At 36.1% G+C, this 13,593-nt stretch overlaps 1 protein-coding gene across 4 annotated transcripts in view; it reads right to left on the reverse strand.

Annotated features, from left to right (window-relative positions):
* GLCCI1 (glucocorticoid induced 1) overlaps window positions 1-13,593 on the reverse strand; it is a 57,150-nt gene that overhangs the window by 3,125 nt on the left and 40,432 nt on the right. For all 4 annotated transcript variants that reach the window (XM_076331438.1, XM_076331439.1, XM_076331440.1 and 1 more), the window contains exons 5-6: window positions 12,604-12,756; window positions 5,534-5,744 (exon numbers count right to left, since the gene is read on the reverse strand). In XM_076331438.1, coding sequence (XP_076187553.1) covers window positions 5,534-5,744; window positions 12,604-12,756 — 364 coding nt within the window. The remainder of the gene's footprint in view (window positions 1-5,533; window positions 5,745-12,603; window positions 12,757-13,593) is intronic.

Here is a 13,593-nt window from a genome sequence, read left to right on the forward strand (position 1 = left end):
TCGGAACAAAGCAGAGCTGTGATCCTGGAAACAAATACGTTCTTTATTATGTATTTCAAAAAACATAAATGAACAAGGTAATATGCATAATACATGCAGAAGAATTATGAGTGGTAATGATAATACGCCTTCTCACCGTATAAACACAGTTATTGAAAATGTGTGTATACAGCATGTTTCTTATTTTAAAACATCATTCTTCACTGGAATATTGACCTCATTAGTCTCATGAATAGTTCAGAAGTTGCAAAGAAGCAAAGCATGTTTGTAGCACAGGTACTGATACCTCATCATTACAATGTCCTACCTTACTCGCTTCACAATTGTGAAGTTGTTTTAGTATCCAAAATAAAACTTCCACAATTCAATTCTCTCATTACTACTAACTATATGATACAGGTATTCTTCGTAACTCTAGCTGTCTGTGTATATTTTACTAGACACACTTAGAACTAAAGATGTGAAGATCTAGGACAAAAGGCAATAGGCAGATTTCTTTGTACTTCTCGGAAAATATAAGAGAGAAGGCTCAACTCTGGTAATGACAGAAGCACAGAAGTTTGAAAAATTAAGACTGTGAAAGGGCTCACTTTAAACACTCATCGTGACAACATGATATTCAATGCATTAAGGAAATAAAGTAGATACAAAAATAATTACAGAAAATTAGCTTTCTGCAGTGGCTTCTACCTTTTCAAAGAGCAACATCTATCTCAGGCTAGTATTAGTGGCTCCCTATTCTCTGCTTGGACTTAAAATTAAAAAAATGAAATGAAATGCCAAGGTTAAAGAGGATCTCCCAACTTACAAACACACCTTATTTGGAGAGAAGTAACTGCTCTTGCTTTAGCTCCTTTTGAGTCTTTCCACCGATGTGGGGTACCCTACCATTTTTAACTCAGATACCTTTGTTTATTCTGCTGTTGGTCATGTGTGCCTTTTCAGCAACAGTGGAAAACCAACCAAAGCTTTCAAGCACTATGATCTAGATTCACTGAAGCATATAAGGTTGTCTTTAACAGCTTGCAAACAGTAACTACATAAACTTTTGTATAACCGTGACTCAAATACAAAGGCTAATCATTAGAAGTTTTGAAACATCTCTGCTTCCTCTTAAAACAAGACACAAATCAACTCAAACATCACACTTCCCTTTGGAGATTTACTATGAAAGATATGAAAAAAGAAACATTGAAGTGAACCTCAGCTCTTTCCTGCTATAGAGTGAACACAGAACTTCTACTTACAGAATTTTAGGTGTTAACTGTACGAAGGCAGAAAAAGCTTAGAGACAATACAGATATTTGCCAAGCTGGGAGCATGATGGTCCTGTTGGCATCTTTCCACTGTTGGCCCACACAGCTCATTCCAAACACAGAAATCATTAACAGAACCCAGACAGTTTGTTTCCTCCTTCTAATATTTAAAATTGAAGATCCAAGTTTCTATTTAAAAAATTTGAGACATAAAATGTGCTACTGTTCATTCCACTAAATAGTGGAAAACGGTGGAAGTACATCCAAGGAAAGAATCGAACTGAATTCAAAGTCAAGTCAGTTCTTGGAAGATTTAGAGTCTTGTCTAGCCAGTTCAGTTTTCAATCAAGTTTTCGGTTTATTTAGCCCTGTTTGGCTGAAACTTTCTATATAAGACAGCTGTTAAACAACCAAAAAAAAAAAAATTATATTGCATAATTTAACCATTCTGTTTCTCTCTTTACCCTTCCAGCTTTTAAAGCTTACAAAGATGTTATCTTTTCATTTTGACCAAACACATACCACACTACTATTTGAAAAATACGTGTGGTTATTAGGAGGCTCACATGTACAAGCTTGGTGTTGGTTCTACACGTACAGCAGCAGTACGAGAACAGAAGGGTACTGGGAAAACAGGCCACGAGTTAAAGTGGTAAGAGGTGGAATTTACAGCTTAAACCAATCTCCACTTGTGTATCCTGTAAGCTCTTAAGTGGTAAACTGTCACATTATTAATCCTGAATGACACTGCAAATGTGTATTCTCCAACTGTGCTATTTACACATTCTTTTACTGTCTCAGGGGCTGCAATGCATGAGCCTCCATGTCAGAGTACGTGTCTGCATCTCCCACTCTTCCACCAGTAGGGTGTGCTCTGCTGGCGTATTTCAGCCAACTAATCAAATTTCGTTAAGGTGACAATGACTGAAGATTAATAGATGTAACCTTTAAAGTAAGTTTTGTTACCATAACCACATAGCAGACAATATGGAGTCTTATTACACAGAATTGCTAAACATAAATATTCAAAATGGATATATTCTGTTATCTAGAAAATGTTTCAGATTGTAATTAAACACTAAAAATACTATTTTAATCAGAAGACTTAATACCACAAATTTTAGCTTGCATATATTACAGCAACAAAGGAGGCAAGCTAAAAAAAAGAATCTGTAAAACAATTTTTTGAGTGACAAAACTTAAAGGAAACAAGAAACTTTGCCAGTGAGCCTTGGGATTTGTTTTGATAGGTTCAAAAATACCTCTGTTTCTTAAGACTATCCAAAAACTTCACATACAATTTTCATTTTAAAAACTATGAATCAGAAGCTCAGAAGTTGAAAAGTATCTTCAGATCATCTTCATGAATGTGTTGCTTGTAACAGCCTGCTAGCAACAGTGGGAATACACAATGCTACACAAAAGCACCTAAATCAAAATCCCTGAAAAACAGGTTATACTATCTATTTTGTACAAAAAACGCCAAATTTCATCTGCTTATACCTTGGGACGCCTTTGAACTTTACCTCTGTCATAGCTGCTAAGTATGCTATGTAGCACTCTGAATTATAGTCTCATGGACTAGAGTATCATAAAACGTATCTAGTGAAACCGGTAGCTTTAATGCAGCAAGGCAGTCACTTGCCTTGCAATAGGCTGACATTTGAAAACAAAATCATAAAGCCAGGTGCCATTAAAATACCTTCTCTCCCACCCTTCCCTCTCTGCTCCAATCAATACCATTTAGTATTACTGCTCCATTTGGAGCACTATTGTGGGCCTTTTCTGAAATTTAGCTTTCACTTTCTTTTGAAAAATTCAATAGATTTAGCAGCTTCTTGCAGAAATGTAAACCAAACAGCTGATACCGTCCAAAGAGCAGCTGTGAGGGCCTCAGGCCAAAGCACAGCTTTGCACAAGAAATAAAAGATGCTTTAGAAATGTAAAGCAGTGCTGTGTCTGTACAGAGTGCTGGCTCCTCTCACTGCTCATGTCTCTCAGACAAACTACTAACCTTCCTTTCCGATTCAGCAACACACTCGGGAACATTCATAAAGCTGATAATTTTAATGGTAAAGCCAACTTATTCCCATAGAGAGGAAAATAAAACCTCAACTTGAGGAAAGTAACAGAAAAATATCTTGGGTTTAAAATGTCTACATTTGGTTATACAATGCATTTTTCAAAATTTAACAGGCCTCACAGCAAACTCAAGACAGTTTTATTCTAGCATCACAAAAACCTTTAAAATGAAGGTGCGAAAAACTTTGTGAGTTTTGTTGTATAAAGCAGTTAACATCCACAACAGATGTTAATAAACTGTCTCTCAAAACTTGCTATTCCCTTATAATTTCTACCTATATCTCTCATTTATCTGTAATTTAACTATTTTGAAGATAACATTCTTATTCAGAACAACTGGCCTGTGGGATCTTAATGATCTGAGAGTAAAAGGCGCCTTTCTGACTATACTTTTATAACCTCTGAACAAATTACTTTCTCTTGGATGACCGCTACGCATTTTTCTAGTTTCTATCTTGTCCTTGAAGAACAAAGTTGTGATGAGCAGTTCAAGCTTTTATCTTTCATAAGCACAGTATTAAGTACCTTACTTAAACCAATTTAAAAATGCAATTATATTAACTTTACAAAGCTGGCTGTTTATCACCTGCTACTACTAAAGCAGACTTTTGATACAAACCTAGCATTAAAGCCAGTCTTGAAACCAAAATCCACAAGTAAGTATCTACTCATTGTGAAGTTCAGCAATAAATTTTACTCCAATTAGCTGTTCAAAAAATCCAAGACAGGAGATAAAAACCCTTGAAAAGCATTAAGAAGGTTAGATGCACTATTTCAAACCATCTTCACTCGCTACTGCCAATGAAGTACCACTGAAAATTCCAATTATTGTGACAACTGAGTACTAACTGCAAAAGGAATGATTCTTTTCATTTCCTTGCTTTTTAACTTATATTTGTTATCAGCACATATATGAACAAATTTACCTGTCAAGACATTTCTTTGTGTGCTAATACTTTAGTGGATGTCTCTATAGTGATTCATCTTGACAATACATTACAATTCACATGCATACTATAAGAAAGAGAAGCAGGGTGGGGGGGAGCTAATATCTTTGTTATTTTTGGAGCATGGCCAACTATCATGTTGAGCTAAGACTTTTACTTTGATGTGGTTAACTTACATGCGTGCACACACCCACCCCCAATTCAGGATTTGGGCAGGTGGATTTGTTTTCCACTACTTCCTTTTAAATCCAAGATGGTAAAGCAATACTTTTCAGAAACCAAGAAAAGCTAGTATTTCTCCCGCTGCCCTCCCCAATCTTATTCCTAAATTACTTTAAGAATTATTAAAGAGAATATTTACAGAAAAAGCTTAACCTTACTTATAACCTCAAAATAGCTTATTAATAAATCTACGTTAAATCTTAAAAGTTTTCATTTCCTCTGTGAAACTTACTACTCTTAGCTTGCATGTTTCAACCAAACCCTGCATCCCTCCAAACTGAAGTCCATGTTTCTGACTAGCTGACAAGAAGCCCAAGAATAATTTCATTAGTGAACAGTTGTCCAAAAAAATCCGTCTTTTTACACTGGTGCCTGTATTTTCATACTACATGTTCTGTCAGTAACTCTTTATTACTGAAACTCCAGTTTAGTCCCTCTACAAAACCAAATGACATTTTACAGACTTTGAAAAAAATGCAGGATATTGACATATAAACACATAAATTATTCAGAAATTTTGGGTTGTTATGCAACATACACAGACAAGTAATTACTCTCCATCAGATTGTTCAAACTCGTATCTGAGCTCCTCACTAAATAGCTTCAAGTGGAATGTAAGAGTTCAGATGCAGAGTACTTTTAAAAGCAGTCCAAAACTTCATCATCACCATTTTGATCAGCAAGTAACTCACCCATGATGAATATATAGTCTGCCACAAACCTTCTTGAAACCTTTTTTAAACATAAACATGTTACAGTCTGAATTCTTCACATTAGAATCTTCATAAATAGTTAAGACTGTTTGCTGTGCTCCTCTGACGTATTTATGGAAGATGTTTGTGAAGTTTCACAGACAAGAGGGAAAAAGATATGTAAACAAACAAAACCAATTTTAAGATAAATCCTCAATCCCTCCACAACCATTAAACAAAAACAAAAACTGATGTAATGAGTAAAATGAAGGTAGTTGTAAAAGCAGGACACCACATGCCTTCCATAGGTAAAGGCGGGCCATTCTACTCTCACCTTTATCACGGTCATAGAGTAAATCTTCTGTTGAGCAAGGACTCCCATCCTGAGATTCAGGAGGGCAAAAGGGAGAGACACATGGTGAATGACTGCTGCAGCTGCTGCTGCGCTCCTGGACAGACGGAGTCTGAGTGTCAATGCTTCGTGTACTACTACTACGATAGTGAGCAGGTAATGGGGCCCTTCGACCATCAGGGATATCCAAAGGCTGCAAGAGAAACAAGCAATTCAGGTTACAGAGAAAAGATCACACTCCTAAGCAATGTCAACTCAAACTGAAGTAACGAGGCAAGGCCTTAAGAATAGCAAACAAGCCATTTTTGAAAGAACAACTTTTACACAAAAAAATAATGCAGCATACAATGGACACAACATACATTAATTACGCTGAATGCTGCAACAATGTGCAGATGTTCCAAGCCAACTATATCCTCTTAATGCAAAGTTAACACCAAAATGTACTTCAACACATGCTAGTATTATGGTTTTGTACTTTTTTATGATAGTTTAAAAAGGCAAATCTCCCCAACAAATAGATCTCTAATTATACTTAGTAATACAATTTTCAATAAAGGTCACTGTTATTATGGAAGAAAAACAAGTACCCTGACAGACATCACATTTGGATAAAAGGGAAAGTAGAAAATGTCAAATACAACAGCATACTATTGCCGTAACAACCAACTGAATTACAATTATAAATGAAACCATCCAAGTTTTGCTAGTGAGTCATGATTCTCTAGCACACCTCTACATTCTATCCTTCACTTCTGTAGGTGACCGCTGACAAAATGGCAACTAAGTAGATGATGCACAGGCTTACAGAAGGTTCACAAGCTTTGTCTTGAACCAAAGCTAGTAAGCACTGCCTGCTCATATCAGCCTAGTTGGCACTGGCCAGAGTGATCTCGCATCCCATTCTGCAATACACTGCGTAGACATGTTCACAGTAGCAGACTGGCACGCTCTACTTACCTGTCCTTCCCAGTGGAAAATTAGTTTTGCCATAAAGACAGCACTGCTTTAATTGTAAGAAATCAAATGGGAATTACGGTTTTGCTTATTACAGTTTTGCTTAAAAGTGAAGGGGAAAAAATGCCTGCAAAATTTAAGTATCATTTTTATCCTCACTTCAGTGAGGATTGTATTCAAGCCATAGAGAACAGCTTTAATGTTCTAGCTACAAAAAATTGATGTCTTTTTCCTTCTCACTTCGAGTGAACATTTTTATTTTATTGCTTTCCTCTTCCCCATATATTCCAAAACTATTAACAGCTTGTTCCAGAGCCTAAAATTCAACCCAACGCTTCTGCTAGCAATGAGGACATGAAACCTATTGGCCGAGTATCGCATTCTCCCCTTTTCAGCAATAGTCTATCCAGAAAACCACCACATATTATACAAAGAGGCAGACACAGCAGAGCAGGAAGATCCTTTTCTTCTTATGAGCCTTCCAGTTAATACCATTTCACATTTCAATTAAGAGCAAAGAAACACACTATGAAGAGAACATTACAGTTGCTACATCAAATGCTGAAAAGTTTGGACACAGCTATGTGGTCTGTTCCAACAGCTCAGTTCACATTGCATATGTGTTACAACATGACTACATGTTGCTATTCCCATCACCCCCAACAGGCCATGACTCATTCAATGCACAAGATACACCTGAAGCATTATATCATTTGTTACACAGACAGAAGAGAGGTAGAAAACAAGACTGAAGCTGTAGAAGGAAAACAGTCTCATAATTAACGTAACCAAAAAAATAAAAATGCTGTTCTGCATGGCAGTTATTTCCGTCTCTGCCACAAAAATGCTATGAGATGTCAGGAAATCATCTGAACCAATCTCTCTCTTTTATGGCATCTTTTTTGGATGCCCAGTCTATGCAGGACTGATTTGCAAAAGTCTTCAACATTCACAGATGCAGAAGGAGACTATGGGAGCTACGCTTTAAAATCCTAAAATGGCATGCAGTACCCTGAGTTACCTGAAGAATCACATTATAGAAGCCTGATGGACTTGTGTTTCTCCATCCATAAAGTGTAGATAATATAATATTTCTTCTCACACAGGCGTGATAAAAAGAACAAAATTTCAGACACTCTCCTATTATATCGAAGCAAAAACCCAGGAAGAAATTCAGATTTCTGACTTCAGAGCAACAGTTAATAGTGAGCATTAGGACACATATCTAATGAGGAGAAAACAAAAACACCAAACAGCTGCTCATTAAGTGCATATACTATGCTCTACATAACAGGTAAAGCAAGGATTCCAGGGAGGGGAAAAAACCAGTAAGTGATCACATAATTAAAGACTTCAGGATAACACAGATGTTCTTCCACACCTGGAGGAACAACATAGTCTTATGTAGTCAGGAAGTATATCCCAAATCACATATTTCAACCAACCTCCACTGAATTAAAATTTGAGGTACAAAAAGTTATCTGTATTTTTAGACATGCCTCTAAATATACACACAAGTAGAAAAAACTAAAAATATTTATCACTCTTTCCAAGTAAAACAACTTTTAAGGCATAGAAAATGCCAGCAAATATTTCAGATTACTGTGCTTCTGTATTTATCTTTCCCTTAATATTGAATCCAAGTTTTGACAAGTGCAAAAAACTTCATGAAAATATCAACTAAAAGTATTCCACTTTTTAAAAACTTTATGTATTAAACCTGATCAACATAAAAAAAAAATGCTTTAGAAGTCACTTTCCGTGAGTCATGCCTAAACTATTCTAAAAACTGAAGTCCTCACAACCTTCGAACATAAGAAACAGGGTAACTAATTTGGTACAGCTGCTATTAGTTTTCATAACACTCAATGCATGGAAAATGACTAGAAATTACCGCACTCTGTATACCCTTTTTTTTTTTTTTTTGCAAGTGTCCAGTCATGTACTAACCTTATGCCAAATGCATTCTGACAGGACACCCGCCAACCCCTATGGGACAGTGTGTTCTTGGACATAGTTACATACTGCCCTCATCTTCCTGCAAAGGTATGGAAACGCTCAATTTGACAACAGCATGCATTTCTCAATACACTGTTAAAATTCACCACCTTGTTTTCAGTATCAATCTTTTTGCTGGAAAAAAACAAGAACACGCTATTTATTAGCATCAGGAATGCTACTATGATATAATATACCAATGTGAGCCTTAAAAATAATCTGTTCTTCACAAGCTTTACATCTATTTAGGAGGCAACTTCTTGAGAGTAAAGCATTCAATGCTTTTGATTTAAAAACTGTACTCTAGACTGGAACACAAAGGCAGACATAGGAAAGTGCTTCTTCCTTCTAGCATCAATGAAGTCATCGATGCATTAGATAAGGTGCAAGTGCAAAAAACCATAATGTATCCTGGGAAGGAGCACTTGGAAAAAAACCAGACTTTTCAGATGAAGGATATGAAGATTTAAGTAAGGATCCTCTGAATCTGTGCAAATTAGAAAAAGTCCTTTTATTACAGGATTAAGTTTTCCAAGAGGTGCATAAAACCATCTTGCTATCTATTCCCAGAAGCATTAGAAATCAAACAACACATTAATCATTTTACTTCTATTGTGTGATAGTCCATCAATATTGCTTCATTTCTAATTACTTCTGTATACTTGAAAGATGGTTCCAGTAATATTTTTTTTCTAATAGGAGACCCATGAACATGTCCATGTCCTCCTACAGGGCACTTTTAATTATTTTCACAATGTACTATGTAAGAGGGAACACCTCTTACCCCCTACAATAAGTCCATCATCTTACTGTACCAAAGCCTCCAACGTTTGTGTTGTGGAGTTACAACGGGACAAAGAACAAAAGCCTGTCACAACTTCACAAAAAGCTGATTCCCTCTTACAAGTTATGGTGGGATCAGAGACACACCATCACAGTTTCCTGGAAAGCTAGTCAGCAAGTTATAAAACAGGAAGGAAAATATATTCAGGATCTTTGAATAAATGCATTAGAAAATTAATTAAAGTTTATTAATAAATCTGAGAAGAAATAGGCGATTAAGAAGTGACTTAAAAAAAGCCAACTTTAACTTAGTTTTATGAAAGAAAAAAGAGAACACTCACTAACTAAGCAAGATGAATGATCTGAAAAAGTATACACATATATGGCTAAACTGAAAAGAATGAAATATTTGGAATGTTTTGACCACTTACAATGCAATCCCTCTAAACTTTATGGTCAGTTAGATTATTAAAACGTGATGACATAATGACATTACTGTTAACAACTATGTTTGTGAAACAAAAATAACAAGACTAACTGTACTTTTATAAGTACAATTTCTATTATCATTAAAATATTATTAAAAAAAAAGCAAAGAGCATTTCAAAGAACTAACAGAACTAAGTCAGCATGAGAGAAGACAGAAGACATATTCCAAATCAATTTATATATTTTTTAAGAAGTAGGATTACAAAAATTCAAGTCAGCAAAAGGCAAAACAGAAAGCATGTAACACCATATCCTACAAAACCAAAAAACAAGTCTAAAAACTAAATTAAATTGATTCGTGTATCTGAAGACTAAGCAAGGAAGTATGAAGCTGGGAGGAAAGTTTCACCAGTTACCCATTTTAACTGGGAGCTAAATTAAAAAAGTAATTCAAGTAATCTCCATAAAACTATCCGTAAAACTGCTTTAACCTTAAGCTTATTTTTGTCCCATATATCACCTAGTCTGATTTCAATATATGAACTAAGAAACAGTTTGTTAAAAAAAAAAAAATTACAAGTTTATACTGAAGAGATGAGAGACTAATAGAAAAAAATTCAAGAACACTAGACTAAAATTTTAAAAGTTAACAGAACTAAAATGCATTTTATTTTACTTGGGACAGCCCAAACGTGGTTATCGAAATGAAAAGGAAGAAATCGGAAAGCTACTAATGTAGTACCTAAATTTGGAAAAAAAAAACAAACCAAAACAAAACCTAAAAAAATTAGGTAGTGAGCTGCACCTAAAATAAAGGTAATATTCCTTCTCAGTGTTTTAGCAGGTTGTACGTTATTCCCCAAATCCTTCCTGGCAAATGAATACAGATTCACAGTAGGGCACAAAGTGTTTTATGCAGCTGGATAGATCGATTCATATGAAAATTAAGGTTTGAACATGCACTGTTAAAACTGTGAAGCAAACGTGGAAACAGGGTAAAAGAAACCAGCTGAAAATCCAGTCGCACACCAATCTTACAAGCGACTCTACAGAATAATTTATCCTTCACACATCACCCAAAGCAACCAACTACCTTTGATTGCTACTTTAAAATACTTTCTAAAAATACAGGATGTTACAGCAAGAAAGAATGGCAGAAAATTGAAAACAACCCAAATTGTTTCACTAGCAGTGAAACTAATGAAGTTTGGTTTCCTACGGTTTATCTTTTGTTCAGTAATTCCTAACCTTTAACCTAGCTGCCTCAACTCCCCTAGGCTAAAAAGAAGCTAAATTGTTGTTATTAGGAGAAAGTTCACCAGCAGTAAGATTGAGTAAATTACTCTTGTTATGATCTTCCAGAAGTAAGCTATGAGATCTAGTAAGCTCAAAGACAGTGCTAGGAGTCCCACTTTAGGTCCCACTAGACCAGATTTCACAGAAATTAACAGTTACATAGCAGGAAACACCCCTCTGCCCACAAAGATGGACTTGACTTCACGGGCAATGTCTAATTTATGACTTACTTTTGTGTCTGAAGACTCTCCCCAGCTAGATGTTTGGAGGAAGGGTTCATGATTGCCTTGGTTGCGTAAACTGCTGAGCACCTCTGGCCCCCATCCAACAATGCACTTAAGTATGTGCTTAACTGTTTTGCTGGATCAGAGCCAGTACATTCAGTAACTTAGGAGACTGAGTTCTGCATCCCAAGTAATAAGCTGTTAAAGCCCAAGGACAACATTTACGAAGATGATTTGTCTGATAAATAAATGAAATGTCCTCCAACCACAGGAATTTACAACCCTAGCCATAGCAACATCAACGGTGGCACTGTAATACATACCTTTTTATACTCTCTTTGGAGATGGTGCAACAAGGTTTATTGATTGGTGCTTTCTGTTTCAGTTTGTGTGTTTGTTTTTTTCCTTATTCCGCTGTTACAACACACACCCCTTTCTAAAGGGATGAGACAGCCTTAGGAAAGCAAACTTAGCATAAAACAGACTACTACAGTATTTCATTCTTAAGACTGCTTAGTCCACACAACTAAGCGTCTGGAGAAGCCAAGACTATGCCAAAACTTCCTAAGTTTACTGCCAAAATTAAGAACTACAAATATCAGATTTTGGAATCTTAAACCTCTGATTAAAGTTTTACAACTTGACTTGTACATTGAATTGCTATTACATGACCATTCACAAGAAAAGAACCTACATCTTAGAGAAGGTAAGAAAAAACAGTAGAGTAGTTTATTCCACAGCAGAAAGTTTTCATTGGCTATTTAGGAAACAGTGGCTGTAAACCAAGTATTTCACGTTTTAAGTGTCATCTAAGCACTCCAGTGCTCCTCAATCACAATTCCAATGCTCCAGTTGTCCCACGTAAGTAAAGCTGCCCTGTTTGTCAGTATTTCCCATACGGAGATCTCCCATGACAGATCACAGTGGTTTCATGAAAGTAAAACAGTCCACATTCAGTTTATGGAAGAAAAGCTTTAAAACCAAAAAGCAGAGCATAGCACAGGAAACTTAAGTCTTGCCTAAGAAAAAGAATGCGAAATGAAGCAAATAAATTAACCTCCTGGTCTCTAATTACTTACTACTGTAGCATGAAGTACCTAAATTTTCAAGCACTTGCGTTTCGCACAGAACTTTCAAGTTCTCTACAGAAAGGGCATTCTGAACAAAGTATGTTTGGCCAGAAGCCCTGTAAAAAAACCCCAAACACCACCCTAAAACACTGAAACAAAATTTTCAAACAAACAGTTCTTTGAAGAAAACTGTTTGTAATTTCAGCCACAAGGAAGGTTTCTCACGAGGAAGGTTTCCCATGTGTTTATAGATTATGAAGAAAAAACAACTGTAACCACGCTAATATAAGCTTACCTTGGATACTTCTTCTTTTCCACTGTTTTCCTTAATGAATACTTTTTCCAGTTCGGGGCTTATTCCTTCTACATTACACGGCACACGTGAAACAGTTGATTTTGGCACCGAAATGTTTGACAGTGGCATAGGGACTGATCTGGAAATAGAAGCCTAGAAGGTAGAGAGCAACATGATTTGAAGGTGGAAAATGGAACGAAGACAGAAGTCTGAGACCAGTACTAAAAAAACCTAAAAAGTAAGGAGTGATGTATTAATTTTGCCATCTAGAAGACCACCTTTACTAGGCAAATTTAAATAAAAAGAAATGCTTGCATAAATCAAAAGCCACTAAAAAAACCTCTACTTAACTCAAGTAAGTCTTCTATAACAAAAGCATTCTACTACTTCACTTATCAGTAAGTAGGCAGGTATATGTACTTTCCAGATGTATAGACTACAGAATACGCAGTCGGGGAATGGGGAGTACACGGGGTGCTGATGCTGATGGTTTAACTGGGATCCAAAAGGCATTTCGTAACATTCCTAAGGCTTAACCACTCAGCTGAAATATTAATTTAATGCACTTTTATTCTCTTTTGGTTGGTTTTAGTGAATGAGAAATAAAGCATTCATTCTGAACCTTTAATTTGATTAGCTTATAGCTTTTCAGAACTTTATGTCAAAGGTCTTAAAAGAAAACATTTCGAGTTTAAGAATCAAGCATGTAAATAAATACAAGTACGGTTTTCAGAAAAACCTGTTGGATTGGAACTCTGTTACCAACAGGAACCATTCACAAGAGTGCACATGCATCTTGTGCAGTCAACCTCAAAAGCTTTACCTTGGCAGCAGCTACATAGCATAGAAGCACCTACGCTGACAGCCATGAACAGTGTTCACTTCCCAATATATGTTCTCCTCTTGTTCACAGGATGCTTAAGACAAAATGTAAAAATCTTGAGTTCTTGCCAAATGAACCCTGCACAATGTGCAGCACCAAAGGTGCAT

Source organism: Aptenodytes patagonicus, chromosome 2 (genome assembly GCF_965638725.1).
Source record: "Aptenodytes patagonicus chromosome 2, bAptPat1.pri.cur, whole genome shotgun sequence".
Taxonomy (NCBI): Eukaryota; Metazoa; Chordata; class Aves; order Sphenisciformes; family Spheniscidae; genus Aptenodytes; species Aptenodytes patagonicus.